Raw genomic sequence first — 22,301 nt, forward strand, 5'->3', positions numbered from 1 at the left:
TGTATCGTGAATCAGACAGTGTGTTCTTACCTATTTTATCTATTAACTTCTTGTGAAGAAGCTTTTAGTGTCATTAAACTCTACAGACATTTGGTTCCTATCATCACCTCTGGCGACAATTGAGACCCAGCAAGTTTCTTTTTGGAGCAGAGCATCTCACATCAAACCACTCTATATGACGCTGCTTACATCTAAACAAAAAAAAAAGAGAAAAATCAGTGCAATTCGCGTTTAATATTTGCTAATGTATCAAAATTATATTCTAAGTATTCCACTGTTTGTTTTGTTGATTTTCTAAATGAAGAATAGCATGTCCTCTACAGAGAACACACTTAGATGTGGCATTTTTTCTGAAAAACTTGTAAGTGTGTAATTTCTGTTGATTTGCTGAGTGTAATAAATTGGAAAAAGTAAAACATTGAATTTGCCATAACTTTTGCACTGGTCACATTTTATGTTTTATTTTCCTCCCCAATGTGTTAAATTCAGCAAATAAACAGCATTGTGTATTAGAATGTGCAGAAGTGTGTTCTTCTCTGAAGAGGCTGTGTTCATGTTTCAACTTAGAAAATCAACAAACCATGTAATTTGAGCAAGAGTGGCCAAACCTTGACGTACAGCTGTATCTATTGGTCCATTCATCATACCATGTCATGAGTTACGATGCACCAATACTGATGATATGCCATTTTGAGATATGGTAGTTTCTTAAATAAAGTAAGATTTACTTTTAGAGAATGTGAAAAGTTGTGCAAACAAATGTTGAGTAAATGTTTTAGGGAGTTTCCAGACAGGTGTTTGTCAAAGGGATGATATAAGGCGACTTTTGTAAGCCTCAGTTCATATCATTACACAAAACCCCATGTTTTTAATGTCAACAAAATTGATTGTTTTTTTTTGTTTTTTTACCCTGTTAGTTAATGTCACTGGTCATTTAAAAGACAAATTGTTTGTTTTTCCACCATGTTCCACTTTTACCCTCCTCTGAGTTTCACTACTGACCAATAATATGATCATCATTAAAGCTTGAGCAGGTGATTTTGTAGAAACCAGGAAGTCTAAGTTAGTTTTTTAAACAATCCAACAAAGAAATCCCACTCACTACTTTCAGCCATTCTTCCAAAGCCACTCCCCCAAAACACGTGAACGTACTTGGCCTATGAACATATACGTACACAGATTGCATACAAGATAAACATAGTTAACTAATATCGCCAGGAAAATAACAAATTCCCCCATAAATAAAACAGACCAGATAATTACCTGTCCAACAGAAAAACTGCAACCTTGGCATCACTTTCCAGGCCTTTCAAGCCCTTCAGGTTGTTCCACTGTTAGAAAGCCACAACGATGTCCACTCTGGTTTGACCTCTTGCTTTATCCAACCTCTCGATGTTCAAAATCTTCTCTACTTCTGTCTTTTCTTTCTTTCTATAGCAGTGTAAGCTGTAGTAGGTACCTATGTAACTTTCTGTGCAAGTAGGCCATGTAATTGTTTAATTTGGTTAGACTGAAATGATTGGACTGGGTTTTTACACTCCTGTATCCTCTACAGATAACAGTTTTTTTTCCTTTTTGCTGTCAGGGTATTTGATTGATTGATTACTATCAGGATGTAAAGAGTATTGTAAGTGATCTAACAAAATAAGTTTCTAAAATAACTCCACGTTTAGCCAATAATGTCATTATTTCACCTGCCCCTCACACCATCCCCACCTAACATCAAGCAATATACCTAAATATTTAAGAAATGCCCCTGATAGTGTCTTGCCCTCAGAAATACTTTTAAATGCAAAAGAGTTTTTTTATCGTATCAGTTTGTGTGGACGGTCACATTAAGCAAGATTCATGTCATATTTTTGAAAAGAAAAAATTCTCATTTCTCATTTGATTAAACTGCAGAGACTTTTTTGCCATCTTGAAAAAGTCTTCTAAGTTTTGATTACATCACCATGCACCAGCAGACGAGGAAAAACAACGTTAACCAGTAATATCATGCTTTGCTCAGCTAGCCCAGAGACCCTGTCTACTGTGTTTCGCTGGCCAGTATTTCAAGGTACAGAAAAAAAATGAGTTTACGCTGACTTCAGTAAAATCCAAAATGTTTTCAGGGGCCTGTACTAGAGCACTGAGCAGTGAGCAGTGTGATATGGAGTTGTAAGAAGTTAGACATTCAGCATCCACTAAAATCATCTCTTTTAATTATCAAAAATGGTCTATTGAAACACAATAGATTATGACAACGATGTGTACAAACAAAATAAAAAGCTCCCCTATCACCACTTGCTCTGGAAGATCCATTTAAAAAACAAAAAAGACCAAGAAAAAGGATAATGAGAAACATATACTTCACAAAGACCAACTCCAATAACATCCAAGAACAGCTTCGTTCAGCTCTAGACATCACATCAGAAACAGGTGCTTTAGTTTTGGAGATTAAGCACAAAAAAAAAAGTAAAAAGCTCGGGAATATCTTCACAGCTTCTGTCCTTCACGAAAGTAGACAGGGGGGGTTCCAGCAGCTGAAATGTTCTGCAAAGTCGCTCATGTTCATTCACTTAAAAGCAAGCAGTGCATTGGTTTTGCCTGATTTAAACGCGTGTACCGGCTGCACGTGAGACGAAAATAAAAATACATCACAGCACCACAGTTATTTCCAAAAGAAGGTAAACCGAAAGACTGCAACGGTGTTGATGTATTTCATTCCTGTGCTACTGCTGTCCACCTCTGAATCAGGCAGACCCAATGCACTGTGTTTTCCATTGTTCCTGCAGTAAACATCGTGAGGAAGTCTGTGGTCTGGAAGGAGCCACCGTTTTATTTTCTTCCGCGAGTGAGATGCTTCATGTGCCAGGTTGGCTCCGCCCACATTTCCCTTTTATTTATTTATTTGTCTGTTTTTTTTTCCTTGTCATGAGCAGGAGCAAAGTAAGCCCGCTGAAAGTCTGAGGCAGGCAGCCTTTGGAGTCATTCAGGATTGCATCACCTGAGAGTTCCAGGCAAATAAGAGTCTTCTAAGAAGTAGCGCAGTTGAAAACGTAAAAACATAAATATCAAGCAACTAGGGGGATGCATCATAGTCTAAGGGGTACACTTTGTGCTGTCTGGTCTCTGTTTTTTTTTTTTTTGAATAAGTTTGTTTGCTCTGAAAATGCATGCCCAAAAAACAAACAAACAAACAAACAAAAAAGAGTCACCTTGGACGGTTTCGTAAAAATGATCTCATGCTGTGTGGGTTTCACCTGAGAACCAAGACCAATAAGAACAATTTGGGGACAGAAAAAAAGGCATGAGAATGTATCAGGATAGACTTAGACGGCGGGTTTCGTTAATATAACTGAAGCTTCTCTTTAATCTCCCAAGGCCCGATAGTTAAAAGTTTTGCATGTTTAATTTGAGCGCATTCATCAGCTCTGTAAAATTACGGAGAAATTACAGCACCGTAAAAAAGATTTGTTAAAACAGTGAGAAACGAGACTGCCTTCAAAAGTAGAGTGAACATCAAGCCATAAGTGTACAAAACAATCTCTTATTAACTTATTATTTACGATATTAACTACTTATTTAGAAGAATTATTATTTATTATTCTATTGAATTATTATTTGTTTCATACATTCTACATTCTGAGGCAGCCTGGTTAACTTACTAGGTGACAGTTTATAAAAGGGCAGCATTCATAAGACTTCATGACATATACATAAGCCTTTCATATCCATAACATCCATTATGTACATAGTCATTTATGAATATTTTGGCTCAAATTGCATGCCGTGTTGATTTTTGAAGTGAACTTATCATTAAAACAAGAACTTATTATTAAAACAAGATGACCAACATTAGCACATAACAGTACATTAAACTTTATAAAGGCTTATTCCAACACATTTCTGAGGTGAAATAACGTAAAAAAAAACAAACAAAGTAGCCTTTAACTGATGCTCGCTGAAAAAGCCTTTATCAAATTTTATGTAGGTTTATGTCAATTGTCATGAAAGGCTTATGCAGGTGTCATGTAGCCTTATAAATGCTGCCCTCCAGTAAAATGTTTACCATTTTAACACCAAATCATTCTTACAGTGTGGAATTCACAGCCCATTTCTTTTTATGGGAACCTCCCCGTCCAACTGGATGTTCCAAAGCACTTAAGTGTCCGGTGGAAACCTCTGGGGGCATCGTTTAAATAATGTGCCATGACTGTGTGTCAGGGCACTGATGTCATTTCCTGCATGTTACTCCAGCACCTCGCTGTGATCGAGGTGCATATCTCTTCTGCCAGACAGCTGCCTCCCTCCCTCGCTTTCCTCCTCCTCCTCTTCCTCTTCCTCCTCCTCCATCCCTTCTTCCTCCTCTTCCTCTTCTTCCTCATCGTCTTCCGTGCCGTCCATGGAGTCGTCGGCCCCGGCCAGCATTGCCTGCTGCATGGCCAGGGTGGCCGAGTCGGAGGAGAGCGGCTGCAGGCTGTCCATGCCCAAAGAGCCTAACACAAACACAAACACGCTTTACTATGTGATGCATATAAATCGTTAGGACTGCAAACTATCTGGGAAAAAGGAGCTATGCAGTGCTCAGGTTCAGACGTGTTTAACTATATGGAAGAACATCCCATCATTTTATTCCCATTTCCTGGTTATTATAGGTGTTACAATATCATCACTGACTAATAAAATAAATACAAATTTAAATCATTTAAACATGATGGCCAGGAGACCAACACAAATGCTCCAAAATCACTTGAATTACAAGCATAAACATTAACATTACATATATATTTTGCCTTCTCTTGTAAAATTACTGTATTGGATATGCATGTTTTTCATTTGACAGCAATGTGATATACCTAACCCCACCCCCCTTTGCATTTTTTGTTCTGATGGTGGATTTGGTACATTTTCACATAATTACTGGGAATTTTCAGACATTTATAGCGAAACTGTTCCAAAAACAGCCCATCTTTGCTCCTAACTAATGACTCTGAATGCAATTTAAATTGCGCTAAAATTGTGCTATATTGATGGGCGCTGTGTGGATGGGGGGTGGTCTGGTTGCTGCGCTCTGCAAGATTCATTCATTCATCATCATTAACTGCTTAGTCCAGATAGGGTCGTGGTGCTTTCTGCAACATGTACTCTGCTTATCGTATTTAATATTAATATACTAATATACTTAAAAAGCGCCCTGCGATGGCCTGGCGACCTGTCCAGTGTGTATCCTGCCTTCTGCCCTATGACAGCTGGGATAGGCTCCAGTGCCCCACAACCCAGAAGGAGAAGCAGCTTAGAAGATGTTTGTGTGTGTCTGTGTGTGTGTGTGTGTGTGTGTGCGTGTGTGTGTGTACTTAAAAAGCACTGTAAAAGTGTGCATGCCTATTCATTGCTATGCACATATTAAACAGTACTGTATATTTAGTAGAGTGCTGTGCAAAAGTCAAAACAGCTTCAAACACTTGGTCAAATATACTAATGGTGTCATTTCAAATCTATCAATATTTAATTTGTCTACTGTTTACTTTTGTGTACTCTGCTGCCACTTTAACTCTTCCACCCTTCCAGTCTTACAACCAACCAGTTACAGCTGACAGTATGTTCTCCTTTAAACAGACACAGACATTAACACAAGCAACTACCCAAACACCTCAGCTGCCTTGCAAATGTCTTTCTCCTGTGCATTTAAAAGACTATATTTCTGAGGAGACTGTTGAGGCCGTTCGATATACAATGTCTATCCGATTGAACGATTGATCCGTAATCCTGTAAATAATCCGTGTCTCAGAACACGACGTCTTCCTCTCGCCCTTCTTTAATAAGCACATGTGAAGGACGTTTTCCTGAGTCTGACATCATTTTAAAGCAATTAAAAACACAAGAGAACCAGCTGAAAACCTTTCTCACTCTGACTGGACCTCACATGATGTTTGTTGTTTTGGAAACATTTACACTAAGTAGTACTCAACACATGCGCATCAATTTGGGTCCGGTTACTTGGAGTGAGCATGTAAATGGAGATTTTCCATAAGAGTGTTGAGTAGAGTGAGTACAGAAATACCTCGGTCTTAAACTGTAATCGGACCATATTCAGTCGGAGCGGCAAACCTTTGCATGTAAACACAGACACTGAAACTATGCATCTGAGATGTGGAGAAAGATTTTATGGACTTACGAGCTAAAATTTGCAGTTGGAATTACTTGGCTTGTGATACGACTGAACTTTGGAGGTGTGGAATAACATTCCTGCAGATTTCTTTAAAAAGCTGAAAGCAAGCCTCGTGAAAAGACTGGGAGCAATAATAGCACCAGCTGTTTATCTGATGTTGTTCATGTGTTAACATTACAAAAGTGGACTTCATTATAACTGTTTCCTCACTGCTTATTAAACTTGGTCCCTTAAAGAAATGTGCTCTAGCTCTGTTTTCTCAGATTGAGACTGTGATCTTTACAAAAATCGAACCACATCTGCTTCAGGTTTGAGCTTTAAAGAAGATTTAATTTGCTGTTAGTAAGCGCAGTGTTGGAATGACTGACTGTCTGAGTTGTTGGCGGAGTGCGGGCCGTGTGTCTGCAGCACTCCAGCCACGATGGAGTCTGGCCAGAAGCGCTGCGTGGGTCTGTGCTGCGACTTCATCTTCTTGGCTTTGGGGGCGGGGTCAGGGTTACTGGCGTCGAGCATGGGCTGCAGAATACGCCTGCGAGCATTGATAAACCTGTCAAAGGAAACAAAACAGAGGGAGACACAAAAAGAGAATGAGAAATTGTCCTCTTCTGGTCATTGCATTGACAAGTGCTTCATGTTAATGAGCACTAGATGGAGCCACTTTGCTACACATTGCTGTGGTGAACCCACACCCCTACGACACAGAACAGCAGCATGCCAGATCTGGTTCTACCCTCAGTCTTACCAGTTGTTCACTTGCAATAAGGTGAGGTTTGTTTGTGCAGCGATCTGTCTTTTCTCATCTTCTGTGGGGTACGGGTGCTAGAAACAAAATCAAAAGGAAATTATTAATTGTAATATGATCTGTATAAAGCAATATAGAAGCATTTGCTGTAATGTAATGGCTATGTAATGATATCATAGCATATTATCACAGTCATATGAAATCCTACAACTCCATTTGATATTTTTTGCACTATTAAAATACACCAGCTGTCACTGAGATTGTGTGAAGAATTTGTGCTGAACGGACCAGGTTAACTTTTGGTAGTACAGCAATGATGTGATATTCAATGTCAGTGAATGAGAACAGAGAGTAACTCCTTTAAGACTCTTAGAACTACAGCTGTATGACCTATTCCAGCTCCATGAACAAATCACGGCTCTATCAATCCAATCAGTCCAGTTCTACGTCTGAAGGAAATGGCTAATCTGCCGTTAATCATGTAACACTCAAAGTGATTCATTCAGCATGTTATATTCACTGATCGCACTGAAGAATTTTCAGGAGAGAGATGAATGCATGGAGCATGTTCTGCATCCCTCGCCCTCACCATGAGGTGCTGGAAGAGCCAGGAGCGCATGATGTTGGTGGCGTGTTTGGGGAGAACGCCTCGCTTGTTCTTCGACTTCTTGTCATCGCTGTCCAAGAGGGAGGAGAGATCCAGATTCACCTTAAATCACAGACGAGAGAGAGAGAGAGAGAGAGAGAATGAGAGAGGGTGAAAGAGAACGGCATGAAAGAGAGAGACAGAGGGATACAGAAAGAAAAATACGGAGATAGAGATAGGGCAAGAAAAAGTTGGAGCAATAGAGAAAGAAAAAAGAAGGAGTGGAGGAAAAAGAGGCAAGAAAGAGGAGGAGAAAGTCAAGGAGAGTGGAAGAAATGGAGATTGAGAAGTAGAAAAAAAAGGAGTGGAAAAGAGATGTCTCTGTTTTTAAGAGAAAAAAAGGAGGGAAAAAAGAGAGGGGCAGGGGAGTGGGGAAAAGGGAGAGAGAGAAGGAAGAGAGGGAGATGAAAGAGAGAAAGAGAGAGAGAGACAGAGGGAGAGAGAGAGAGAGAGAGAGAGAGGGAGGGAGAGAGAGAGAGAAACAGAAGGAAGAAAGAGGAAAGGGGTGTACAAAGACAGAGAAAGAAGAAAGTAATAGAGGGGGAGAGGGGGACAGAGAGAGAGAGAGAGATGAAGAGAGTATTAGAGAAGAAAGAGAGGTGTACAGAGAGAGAAAGACAGATAGAGAAAAAGAGGAATAGGTAAAAGGAGGGAGAGAGGCAGAGAGAAAGAGAGAGAAGAAAGAACAGTAGAGTAAAAGAGAGATAGACAGTTTTTGAGAGAAAAAGAGTCAAGAAGAGAGATAGGAAAAGTGCAGCGAGAGAAGAAAGAGGTAGAATGAGAGAGAAAGAGAAATGAAGAGAGAGAGGAAGGGACAGTGAGAAAGAGAGAAAATGAAAGAGCAAAAGAAAGACGTAAAGCGATAGAGAGAAAAAGTGAAAGAGAGGGGGAAGAAGGAAGGGGAGAGGGAGTCACAGAGAGAAAGAGGAAGAGAGAGAGGGAGGGATAGTTGTTGCCACGGAAACAAAGAGTCGCCACTTGCCGTTCCTTTGCCAGGGCCAGAAATGCCCTCAGTCACCATAGCAACGCAATCGGAGTAATGATACCTAAAATTAAAGCCGGGGAGGGAGCGTTTATAGAGGCCTTTCATCACAAAGAGCGCCACAGCAAATCTGCTCTCTTTTTAATCAAACTTACTCAGGCTCCACTGCAACAAGACCCAAATCTAGATACCGAGCTGCACACAGACAGGAAACACACACACTCCCACACACACACTCACACGGGAAACAGCAGAAAGTCTGTGCAATAATGTTGCTGTTTGAAGGTCTTCCACTCACCCATTTAACTACAAAGGCCAAAGTATTCAAATGAGTTAAATATTATGCAATTTTTGCCCCAGAAAAAAAAAAAAGTCCTCAGTCATTTGGAGATTGCAAAATATTAACATTTCAGAGCGGCTTCAGATGCATAATCCAGCATGGCCTCGTGTGCTGATAAATAAATGAATAAAAATAAATTAAAAAACATTTCCACTTTAGAAATGAGGATAATTAATTTCATGCCGCTGCCGCAACCGAAAGTCATAAAAAGCGAAACGCTTCCCCACTGACTTTTGAAATAAATAAATAATAATCAAGCTCAGAAAAAAAAAGAAAAAAAATCTCCACATTATATTTGCAGCTGAGCGTCACGTGGCTCCGTTCCATCCCCCACCATACCCCACACACACACACACACACACATATATACACACATACCTCATCCCTGGGAGTGTGTAAGTGTGTGTTCCAGGAAGCAGGGTGAATTAATTGGAGGCTCCATGCAGGGGTATCATTACTGGGAGCTTGTCAGGGATGTAGTTATGGGCTCAGCTCTATTCCCAGCCTGCGTGTAGAGCAGAGTGTGGGCCTGGGCCCTAGGTAACTCACCCCAGCTCCAGCTGTCTGTCAAAACCTGCCTCACCTGTCTGCTACAGCTCCATATAAACATGCGTATATAACATGCATACAACCGGCTATCCAGCCAAAAATCAGCAGCCCACCTGTGCTATTCACCTATCTATGCTCCGCCTACCTAGCCAACCTGGCAACAATCAAGGTTGTCAAGAACAAGCTTTATAGAACATTGGTGAAAAACACAGGGTTTGCCCCAAAATCTACATTGAGCATGTTGTTTTTTACTTCATATGTGTATGAAAAGTTATTCTGTAATGCAATCAAAAGGGGTGGGAATCACTACAGGTCCCACCATAGTGTATTATCATAATACTTGAGCCAAGATATGATTCTAAAGATTTGTGATATGCTACGTTTTCCACTTGACTACATGTTATTCTTCCAATATAAAACTTGGCAGCACTTTACAGATCTGTAATAAGTAGTTAATAACACAGTAATACTGTTGTAACAAGCTGTACTTTTTTTCTAGCTGTTGCTAAATAGTACATTAGTACTTTTAGTGGTAAAAAATCAGTAATAAAGTGGTCAAGCGATGTTAACATGTTGCACTAAACTAAATATTACTATCTAATGTTCTAGTTGTTGCTAACTAACATGGTAGTACTTGTACTAAGTTGGTTATAAAATGGTAAAATAATGTTAATATGTTGTTCTAACCTAAACTTACAAATAAAAAGTTAAGATAAAGAAACACAAACATGTTGTGTAAAGATATATGTGAGTTTCTTCCATCACTGAACTCTTTTCTGAGCCTTTTTCCAGATCTGTGTTCAATAGAGAATTAGTGTGTTGTTACCTGGAAATAAAAAAGGAACATGTGATGTTATATTTTCCAGCCCTGATTCTGTAAAATATCAGTATTTGTACCTCATCTGGTCCTGGTTAACAACACTTGTCTATTGGTTGGCCTACATGTAAAAGTAATAGAACAACCAAACAACCATGAGTGATTATAATGCATTAATGTCATCATAATGTCAGTGCAATTACGCACATTATTTCAAAGAATCAACGTTACCACCTCATGTGAGATGCAGTGACTGAGAAGAAGCTCCATTTAGTTTCACTCTAATTACAGCCTGTAACTGTGTCTGTACATCATACTGTGCCTGACCATCTAAAGTCATAATATGTAAGAACTCACAGGAACTCATGGGATGATTTATTGATTACTGACATTTCTTCCTATAAATGTATAAATTTCTAAGTAATTACAGTTTGTTCTCCTGCTTTTGTCCATTGCTGTGTGTTATCCACTGCACTATCAGACCGTTGCTAACTCTACTAACAAACACCTTGTTCTCACTAGACGGAAACATCATCACCTTGTGGATTGAGATAGAAATGCAGTTTGGTATTCTATTAGTTGAAAATTTGGATATGTTAAAATATTCATTATTAAATTATAAAATATCAATTCTTGTGTATCAATGCTATTTTTAAATATTGTGATATACTGTATCAATTTCTTTTCTCCCAACCCAATCAACATAAGCTATGTTTGAGTAGCTACAACAACATTGTGCAGCTTGGTAGTGCATTTTAATCTGGAATCCATTGTTATGTAGTGAATCTAGACAAAAGGATCACTACAATTACTTTGAATTTTTTTTCCAATTTTCCCTAAATCCTGAAATTCCACAACTGTGGCATTATCAGGCTCTACAAACTGTAAAAGGATCTCTGTAACTTTCTATAACTACATTAAGTTCTAGCCCACTTCTAGAGCTTGAGGAGTGTGTGTGTGTGTGTGTGTGTGTGTGTGTGTGTGTGTGTGTGTGTGTGTGTTTGAGTCACCTGTGTGTTCTGGATCTGGATGGTCCCCTGCGGTAGAGTCTGGGTTAACACCTGCCCCTGAGAGGTCACCATAGCAACGGGCTGATACAGGGTCCCACCTGCGGGAACCATTCATACACACACACACACACACACACACACACACACACACACACACACACACACATGTAAAAGACAGCAGACTGTTAAACAGCACCATCTCTAAGAGGCTCAGTTCACCATAATAAGGTCTTAGACACTTATCAAACTAAGAAGAACTCTAACAAGCCACTAAACAGAACTGAGGTTTATTTCACAGGAGTGTATTATATGGGTAAAACATAGCTATGTAGAATGCAGCACATAGTAAGCAGTCTTTTTATGAAATCACCCAAACTATTGAAATAGGTCCCACATCATTGAAAAAACTTTCAAATTTTATTTTCTTTTTAAAATGAAAGTTTGATGCAGCATGTGTTTCACTCACACTGGTTCAATCTCCAATCCATACAGTTCTCACTCCCCTGTCTCATATAAAATGTCTCATCATGAATTTGTTTTATTTTTTCATCACGAAAATAATGATGAGGTACAGATGAGGTACAGCAAAGGACAGAAAATAGAAAAGAACAGACATCATTTACATATATTAGTCTTGAAGGGGAATTCCACAGATTTTTCTACATTTCTGCATAATTTAATGAGGAACAAAGTCATCCAAACTGGTCAGAGGTGACATGATTAACTGTAGAGAAACCTACCAACTATGTTTTTTTTTACAGTGGTAAACATATTTTATTTAATGTCATTAAAATGATCAGTGAACCTACATGTCTTCTAAGCATTTAGATACAATCCTGCTAAAAGTACAATTACAATGTTTTCTTACTGCACTATTTTGCTTTGCACCACCCTGCATGTACGTGTCCACAAAAAATGTATTTAAAAATAAAAGTTTCTCTAGAACTGAGCATTTTAAACCAAGCCACTCTAAATGACCTTGTTTACATCACAGCAATCAACTTTTTACAAAAAAATAGACACAATTAAAACAGCCTGTTTATTTCTGAGGGTTAAAGAGAAACTGGAAAATGGTCACGTAAAAAGCAGTAAGTAGCAACTACTATGAAGCTATGAGGAATGGAAGTGTATACGCCCAGGTCCACCTCTATCTCTCTGAGCAGATACACTGACCCTAAGCTGTCTTACCTGACACCACCTGTGAGTTAATGGTGGTCATGGTGACGTTGCTCTGAGGCAGAGAGCCGGCAGGGACCACGATGCCTGAGGGGTTAACCGAGCTGGACACGTTAGCGAGTGAAGGAGAGGAGTTCTGAAGAAGATCCTAAAGAGAAGAGAAGAGCAGAGAAGAGAGGAGAAGAGAAAAAGAGAGGAGAGGAGAGGAGAATAGAAGAGAAGATGAAAGGAGAGGAGAGAAGAGAATGGAAGAGAACAGAAGAAAAGAGGAAATGAGAGGAGAGAAGAAGAGGAGAGGAGCGGAGAAGAGCAGAGAAGAAGAGAGGAGAAGAAGAGAGAAGAGAAGAGCAGAGAAGAAGAAAGAGAAGAGAACAGGAGAAAAGAGAAGAGGAGAGAGGAGAAGAGAAGAGAAGAGGAGAGAAGAGGAGAGAAGAAGAAAGAGAAGGGGAGAGAAAAGAAGAGAAGAGGAGAGAGGAGGAGAGATGAGGGGAGGGGAGAGATGGAGAGAAGAGGAGAGGAGAGACGAGTAGAGAAGAGAAGAGGAGAAGAGAAGAGGAGAGAAGAGTAGAGAGGAGAAGGAGAAGTGGAGAGAAGAAGAGAGAAGAGAAGAGGGGAGAAGGGGAGAGAAGAGGAGAGGAGAGAAGAGGAGAGAGGAGAAGAAGAGAGAAGAGAGAAGAGGAGAAAAAGGAGAGGAGAGAAGTGGAGAGAAGAGGAGAGGAGAGAAGAGAAAAGGAGAGGAGAGAAGTGGAGAGAAGAGGAGAGAAGAGAGTAGAGAAGAGAAGAGGAGAGAAGAGGAGAGAAGAGAAGAGGAGAGGAGATGAGAGAAGAGGAGAGAAGAGAAGAGGAGATGAGGGGAGACGGGAGGAGAGGACAGAAGAGAAGAGGAGATGAGAGGAGAGAAGAGAAAAGGAGAGGAGAGAAGTGGAGAGAAGAGGAGAGAAGAGAGTAGAGAAGAGAAGAGGAGAGAAGAGGAGAGAAGAGAAGAGGAGAGGAGATGAGAGAAGAGGAGAGAAGAGAAGAGGAGATGAGGGGAGATGGGAGGAGAGGACAGAAGAGAAGAGGAGATGAGGGGAGATGGGAGGAGAGGACAGAAGAGAAGAGGAAATGAGAGGAGATGGGAGGAGAGGAGAGAGCAGAGGTGAAGTCATGTCCATAAATTATTTCTTTGAACTACACGGCGAATGAACACACTATTTCTCTCTGTGTTACCTGCGGTAGGTTTGTGTGTGTTGGCGAATACGGCCCACCCAGGTCATTGCGTAGCAGATTGTCACTGTGCATCTTCGTCTTCAGACAGGTAATGTAGCGGTTACAGAAGTCTTTACAGAGCTCGTTCACCTTCTCCAGCTCCAGCAGGTGGATCCGCAACACCTGAATTGCCTTCACCATCTGACACACAAACACAGGAAACAGTTCACTCTTCTCCAAAGAGTCAAGAGAACAGCTGTGCTAGAAGACACTCCTAAAAGAAGAGTTTCCTTAATGGTTCTTGGCTCAAACCTACGTTTCTAAGAAATACTTATGAACAAACTGACTGTCTCCCCACCAATCCAATAACCTCTTATACTCATTTAAATGTGCCTCACGAGGTGTGACTGCATGTGCATGTCCATGCTGGTCAGAGTGAAATGCATAATTGGCACTTTCTGTGTGCTGTTATGTTTCCTATCACTGCATGAAAGATGCACACACATTTCTAAGCCACTTATCCTTCTGGGTTGGGGCGGGGGGCTGGAGCCTATCCTAGCGGTCATTGGGTGGAAGGCAGGATAAAAGATGCACAAGGCTTCCTTGGATGTGCTCTGATTTGAGCACAGCTTGAGGTTATTCAAATCACAATTCTCAGTAAATTATATTATTGTTTTGGTAATTTAAAGTAATGATAAAATGTGACCAATATTCCTATTCATGCATTTTGTTGTTTATCATGGTCATAATGAGAAAAACTGAATGCGAGAAGAACAGCATTAAGAAACCATGTGATTAAGGGAGGAGCAGATCAAATGAGAGGAACAGCAAATGTTTTTGCATTGGGCTTAAACAGCTAGTTGGCGTAGAAAATGCATGTACATCATGTAGACGTTACATTATATTAGATTATGTATACATTCTTTACATTTTCAAAAAGGTTCTTCACAGAGTCCACAGAATCCCAAAGATGCTAAGTGGGGCTGAGGTGACTGAGCTCTTCAGTGTGACCCATTCTACTCCCAAGGTTTGTCCATGGAGACTTGATGGCTGTGTTTGATTTTTACACCTGTTAGCAATGAGTGTGGCCGAAACACCTGAATTCAAACCAACTATTTGGCGATATAGAGTAGATAGACTCCAGCAACACTGCAAGGAGCACCTATATGGTGAGTAGACCTGATAAAATGGACAATGAGTGTCGATACAAGGTAAGTGTATCTAATAAAGTAGCGAGTGTGTGTATAGAAGAAGCTATAAATATTTACAGAGATTAAAAAAAATAAATAAAGAACCTTATAACATTACAAATGCATGCTCCAATATCTACATATAGAGCCTAACCTTGTAAATAGCCAGGACCCACCAGTGGGCCAAAGTTTTATTACACTATTCCTAAACCTAAGAATAGCTCAGCCAGTTTGCACTGAAGTCCCTGTAGTTACTGAATAATAATCCTTAGTAAGTGAGATTTTAATGGGTTAATAATGTGCAGGGGGATACTGTGCACGTTTGCATCATTTCAGATGAGATTATGTGCAAAATATCACTGAGAGACATACGAGAATGATTGCAGAGACCAATTAACCAATAAAATGCCTATGTAACTGAGATGAGAACTGTCTATCTAGCAAGTGTGCTGAGAGTAATTTCTCTCAGATGTTTGAACAAAAGCACATAGAGCAGAAGTAAAACTGATTATGCAACGAGTTCCGAGTGCATAAGAAATCAGATACCTTGTTCATGTGCAGGTGTTTCTGCATCCAAAATAGTATCTGTTGAGACTATCGCAGCTCTTTTTCTCCTGGTCGTGACTAAACTTGCGTGGCTAACTCCCCCCATTTCCACAGATCACGTGCCTTCAAAGTCAGCACTCAAGGACGAGCGAATGGGCTAAAAAGTGCTTTGCCAAGGAGGAGATAAATCTGCCAATTACTGCGGCTCGTTTCGTCGGGGCACCGTGCCATCCCTCGCCCGGCACCGCTGCGGCACGGGCGCCGTAACCGCGCCAATGAAAGGGGGCCTTGCGCCACCGGTCCATCGTAAAGCACACAGATGCAGAGTTAATTGACTGAGCCGCACTAGTCGGCCGAGAGACCTGGTAATGATGAACATTGACCTTTCCCCCCTTTCCTCATTCGCCTAATTTCTAATTACTGCTAGCTGTCAGGCGGGGGTGGGGGGTGGGGGGTCCAGGAGAAAGAGAGAGAGGGAGAGAGAGAGGGAGGGTGAAACAAAGAGAACAAGGGCTAAAGGAATGTGACAGTTCTTTGGTTTAAAATAGCCTTTTAAACCCGACGCTTCTTATTTAGTTACTAATCTTACGACATATTCAGGTACTACTATAGATTATTTGGTAGGTCCTCCAAATTACTCTGTAAGCGGGACTGTGGGCCCAAATACAAGCTTTTTAAAGGGATAAAAGACCCATGCAAATGTCTTCTGTCCAGTGATACGAAGTATCCTGATTGCCTCTACCAGCAGGGGGTGCTATAGTTGTATAGTGCAGAGGGGATGGGACATGCTGCACAGCTCAGTGAACTTCAATGTGACACTATCATTCATAAAAGCTTAAAAATGGTAACTTAAGAGAAAAGAGAGAAAAAGCTTAACTGAACCTGTGTTAACGTAGCTAAAAGATACGATAAGTGTTATTCTGAAAAATCTCCACGGTCCGTTTGTCATACAGTGTTCACACAATGTAAAGTGTGGCTGCCACTTCTATGTTATAAAATAAAAAGTGGAATTATGAGGGTATTTCTTAAACACTGTGGCCACTGATGAAGGACTTGAGGACGACCAACACAAACTGTGCAGCAGCAGATGAGCTATCATCTCTGACTTTACATCTACAAGGTGGACCGACAAGGTAGGAGTGTCTAATAGAGTGGACAGTGAATGGACACAGTGTTTCAAAACTCCAGCAGCACTGCTGAGTCTGATCCACTCGTACCAGCACACCACACACTAACACACCACCACCACGTCAGTGTTAATGCAGTCCTGAGAATGATCGACCACCCAAATAATACCTGCTTTGTGAGGATCCAAGGGGGTCCTGACCACTGAAGAACAGGGTAAAAGGGGTCTTACAAAGTATCAGAGTAACAGATGGACTACAGTCTGTAACTGTAGAACTACAAAGTGCAGCTATAGGGTAAGTGGAGCTGATAAAATGGACAATGAGTGTAGAAACGACTGTGACTGTTGTGTTTATGTCTGTCATCTGATTGCATGACTCACAGATCACAGCATGTGTCAATATCTCTGCACCTTATTCCACGACCTCATGTCCAGAATGAGCGCTGTGCCGTTGCTGCACTGTCCTGTCTGTTTACTGCGTCTAATGTCTGTTTAATTTATCGTATTTATTGTTTCTCACGTTTGCACTTCGTACTTTTGTTCCTTGTTGCACTGTGTTGCCCCTGGAGGAACGCAATTTCACTCCACTGTGTACTTGTACATAGATGGGATGACAATAAAAGCCTCTTGACCTTGAACAAGAAGGTGGTCATAATGTTAAGCCTGATCGGTGTGGATACCGACTCTATACTTGGCTGGTTTCAAGCACATTTCTTAAAACAAGCAACATTATCTGCCAATATAGTGAGAACATTTTATTTACAAAAATCATTTAAAACAAGTAAAAATATCTAGAAAGAAATGAAATAATATTGAATCAAGCTTACAATAATCTTAACAGGAGATTTAAGATTTAAGATCATTTTACTTGATAAGAAACCATTTTTGCAGTGCACTGCTGCTACTACTGCTACTACTAATAATAAGCCTTAATTTATATAGCAATATTCACTGTACTAACGAAATCTCAAAGCAGTACAAGTTAAACTTTGAAAAGACAAAACCACACTGTATATAAAATAATAACACAATTACAAACAGGAGAAATCAGGCCACAATACTTCCAGGCGTATTCTAGTCCAACAAATATGCTTTTAATCTGGATTTAAAAACCTACAATGCAAAAACTGCTATTCCAGAGTCTAGAAGCTATACAAGAACAAGAGCTTCCACCAGCTGGCTGGTCTCATTGGGTGCTTAGCACTGCTATAGCTCTGATCTGAGAATTGGCCCTGCCTTGAGGTAAATGCCAGTTTAAACTGAATAGGACTGGAGGGCATGCTCTTTTTTTCTGCAAAAGGAATATTCGCCTATTTAGAGAGATTCAGAGAGATAAAAGGACAGCCATTAATATGTTACTTAAGCGACAGAACACGAGGGGGAGTGTGTTATCGCAAAATAACTTCACAGCTGTGATTTGGTCGCCATAGTTCATTATAGCGATGATGATCTTGAGTGTTCTATTGCTTTTATACAACTGTTAAATAAATAAATAAATAAATAAATACACAAATTGGTAGTCTCATCTTCCGAGTCTGACCAATCGGATGTCGGTCAAATGTGATCTTAAAAGTGTCCGTTTTCTGTTTGTGGCAAAGTAAGAAGTCAAAACGTTCAGATGGCTTGAGCGTCTCCTACAGCTGTCAAAGTCGTTGCTTAGCAACGGCGTCTCAGCAGAGTGATAGTGTTTGTGAAAAAAAGTGATGTTAGGGTGAAATAACAGCGCAGTTAGAACGCTTCTCGAGCTTTTGTGGGCCGAACTAACGGTTGTATAAAGTAATTATAACTAGTTATGACATCCTGAAGAGGAGCGACTGCTCCCAAACTTTGGAACTCTCTACCTCAGTCTCTTCGTGACTGTTCTACTTTCTCTTCTTTTAAAGTTCAACTTTAAAAACTTTTCTCTTTACTGCTCAGTAGTCTTCATCTTCAAAGTATTAGATCCTTTTTTCCTCCTCTCTGTGAAGCGTCCTTGGGTTTGTGGAAGGAGCTATATAAATCGAGCTCATTATTATTACTTAAGAGAAAAATGTGAACTTTTTGGAGACGCACTGAATTCACTTGATTTGAATTTGAATGTAAACACACCAGGAAGAAATGGGATCAGATTATTATCAATCAGCTGGATCGATCAAAGTACATTCGGAGGTGGACAGGGACAGATCATGACCATATTTAACAAATGTAAACAGAGGCATTTTTATTACATGAGCAGAAATGCATCTGCTGAGTTCTGACTAGCAGGTAAGAGAATAAACAATGACATGAAAATTGGAGGAGACGTGAGGCAAAAAACCAATAGCCTTCTGGGGGGGAAAAAGCAAACAAAACAAAAACGGAAATGATGGATTTGTTGATGCGCTTTCCATTTGGGGAAAGTTAAATCGGATCTCATTTGGCCACATTGGGGACATTTTTAGGGAAAATTATAAATGGAATCTGGAGCATATCCTAATATGATCCTTGGGGTAATCATCTGTGTACACATCAGTAAAACCAATCACTTTAATCATTGTTCAGAGATGTGAAGAGGATTTCGATTTTTCCGTACTGACCAGGTTGTCCAGTTCGGGGTCCTCACTGAAGAAAGGCTTGTGGTCCTGCTCCTGCTGGTGCACAAAGTTTTCGATGTCCACGTCAAAGCTGGCCGAGGTGATGCACTCGGAGCCTTGCGTGGCCTGCTCACACTTCTCGAACAGCAGAGCCAGCAGAGGGAACAGGGGGTGCCTGTGGACCAGAATGGACATTAAAGATACTGTCAGTCATGACAATCACGACAAAAACGCTGAGCTGCTTATGTTTTTGCCGCTGTATGTTTTTGAATGATGACATATCTTCATAACAACAAAAACTTGTACTCCTTTCTTGGAGAAGGACAAATTTCATCTTAACTTTAGTCTTAACTTTAGCAATGAGATTTTATTCCAGTTCATTTTGAACCATTTCTATTGGTCCATCCCTTGGAAGTGTTCACATAATGTAAAGGGGCAGCTGTCACTCTCAAATTATGTAAATAAATACAAAAGGTATGAATTTTGATATGGCAATGACACAGTGTAGAGTTTAAAAAGTTTTGTTGGTCTAGATAATCAAGGTAAAATCAAGGTAAAATCATGATTCTAGTGATATTCAAACAATCAAGATTAGATCATTTAGACCATATCCTTCATTTTTCCTGCATTTCATTTTTGCCATTGAAGCCCTTTTATGTTTATGTGGTGTTAAGCTGCAAACACAGCCATAATTATTTTTTATGACCATTTTCCAACCTCTCCTTATCCCTTAGATATGTAAACAGACTGTTTGAACTACTGTGCCTTTAAGACTGATGTATGTAAATGACCTCTCTTCTGATTGGCTGCTCTGTATTTTGCCTCATTCAAAAAACAGTCAGGACTGAAACACTCCTTATAACTTCAGTATGAGTGGTGGGAGCTAAACTGCTATGGAATGATTGGGTGAATATATGCAAATGTGTTGTTTTTGTGACATCACAAAAAGGTGAATTCAAAACTGAAGCACATTAGTTTACATATTACGACTGCATTGTTTCAAACTTTCACAATGTTTATGTACTGCATCAAACTCTATATAAAAAAAAAGAGAGAAAGAAATTTGGTCCTTTAAAGCCCTTTATATCTCCCAGCAAGTTTCAACACCAACTTACAGATTTAGGGCCTTTTCTCACTTGAATCTTCTGAGAAATAAACAGAAGTCTTTGTCTCTCTGACCAATATACACGTATTCAAAACTCTCAGACTTTTGTCTCACCTTGTTTTGAAGTTATACCTACAATCAAATGTTCACTAACAATGAAAGTTCCCAAATGAGTCTCAGCCTCTCTCTCTCTCTCTCTCTCTCTATATATATATATATATATATATATAGTCATTATATAGTCATATATAAAGTCATTATTAAGAGAAAAAAACAGTGTTTTCTGAACGCAGTCCTCATGGCCCTCAGGTGGTTCACAAATGTGCTTCATCCCTATACATTGTGAGTCAGGTTGGAGCAAAAACTGTGGACCATCAGGACATTTAAGCCATGTTCTTGTCATTTCTTGAACTCATAATAAATAGAAAAAGACTCTGTTAACACAGAATTTAAACTGAACATAACGTATAACTGCTGGCAATGGTTCGAGCACCAAATTGTGTTTTTGTTGGTTTTTTAACTGAGTTCTACAGAGAACACACTTCAGCACACTTTCATGCATATTGTTATTGTTTGCTGAATTTAGTATATGGGGGAAAAGGAGTGACCAGGAGTGTTCAAACTTTACCATATGACTGCATATAGTTACATTAAATAATATAATAAAGCAGTAACTCAACTTCAAGGGTTAAAGCAGAAATCTTCCTCTTTTTTCTGTCCTGCAGTGATTTAAGGATCTTAAAGCTGGGTTCATCTGACTCACAGAATTCTTCATCATCATTTTGTTCCAATATCACTTACAAAACAGCTGTAATGCTGTACAGCAGAAGCTTCAGATTAAGCAGGGAGACATATATCATTATAAAAGCCACTGTGTGTGTATGACAGTGTGTGTACGGTGTGTATGTGCCTGTGTCTGTGTGTTTGTGCTGTGAGCTGAAGGCTATAGAGGCGGTGGGACTGGGTGAGGGGCCTCTGCTCCAGCTGTAACCCACCGCTCTCATTTGCAGCCTTTAATAGCCCGCTATATTAGACTCTAATCTGCCTGATCCCAATTTAATGCGGCTCCCTTGTGCCGACGTGAGGCGAATACTAAACAGGCTTGCAGCGGAACACACAGACGATCCTACGCTCCCTCTGGGCTCGTACGGCTCTCCTCCGCCACGCCGGCCGCCTCCACCACAGCGCACCCTGGAGGCTGTGAGCTCACTTATCTCTCCCCCTCCGTCCCTTTAGCTCTGGATCATAACCCCGGCACATCCTACAGCACCACAGCCTGAGGACACTATCAGTTTAACCCCCAGAGGCTTGTTTTAGCAGGCCCGGATGAGGGGAAACGACCCTGAGTTTTATAATTACCATTCAAATAATGGAATGAATGCCAAACATACAAGACCACCAAAAAAATATCTCGTTTGCTGTATTATCATCCTCACTCATTCGCTGCGGGACAACTAGAAACTGAGCAATGACAAAATTGAGAGGATAAAATAAAGCTAGAAAGGGAATAACTCTACTATTCTGTTCAAATGTAGCAATGTAATTAAAAATAAAATACTTAATTACATTGTGTTATGTAATTATTTAGGAATTACTAATTAATTATGTAAGGTATTCTTTAAATCATATAGTATTCATGCCAAGAATGTGTAATTACACAGTATTCATGTAATCAGTTACATTTACATTCAATTCGGATTAGATTTTAATGCTGCACGTCTGACTTTTTTACTTTTTGACATTAAAAAAATGAAAATAAAAAGGACAAAAAGGCTGCATGCACTTTAGAACTTATAACAATAACAATAATCCTCTTTTATACTTAAAATGCAAATGTGGTATTTGCTAAAAGTTCATAATGTGCATAAGGACCAGGGTATGAGTGAGGAACATTGCTGTTTAAAGTTATGCAGATCTGTTCACTCTTTTTTTAACACTGTTACAACAAAGCATTCAAACTGACAAGCTGTTTAATGGAATTGATTCCACTGATTTGACCAAAGGCCCTTCTGCTAGAAAGATGGACATTTATAACACTATTATAACAATAGCAAAAGATGTTTTATGAAGTGAATGCCACTATGCTGTCATAAGGTCCGTGCACTAAAGTGATGGACACTTTTAACACTGTTTTAGCACAGCATTAAAACAATGACAATCAAGATATTCAGAGAACAAATG

General features: G+C 39.9%; 1 protein-coding gene across 1 annotated transcript in view; it reads right to left on the reverse strand.

The window, feature by feature from the left end:
• Positions 1–2,172: 2,172 nt before the first annotated feature.
• pknox2 (pbx/knotted 1 homeobox 2) overlaps positions 2,173–22,301 on the reverse strand; it is a 134,609-nt gene continuing 114,480 nt past the window's right edge. Inside the window, exons 5-12 of the mRNA XM_017691334.2 lie at positions 19,019–19,190; positions 13,623–13,802; positions 12,426–12,561; positions 11,238–11,335; positions 7,483–7,602; positions 6,894–6,970; positions 6,520–6,698; positions 2,173–4,478 (exon numbers count right to left, since the gene is read on the reverse strand). Coding sequence (XP_017546823.1) covers positions 4,231–4,478; positions 6,520–6,698; positions 6,894–6,970; positions 7,483–7,602; positions 11,238–11,335; positions 12,426–12,561; positions 13,623–13,802; positions 19,019–19,190 — 1,210 coding nt within the window. The 3' untranslated portion in view covers positions 2,173–4,230. The remainder of the gene's footprint in view (positions 4,479–6,519; positions 6,699–6,893; positions 6,971–7,482; positions 7,603–11,237; positions 11,336–12,425; positions 12,562–13,622; positions 13,803–19,018; positions 19,191–22,301) is intronic.

This window comes from Pygocentrus nattereri, chromosome 18, assembly GCF_015220715.1.
Source record: "Pygocentrus nattereri isolate fPygNat1 chromosome 18, fPygNat1.pri, whole genome shotgun sequence".
In the NCBI taxonomy this organism is placed as follows: Eukaryota; Metazoa; Chordata; class Actinopteri; order Characiformes; family Serrasalmidae; genus Pygocentrus; species Pygocentrus nattereri.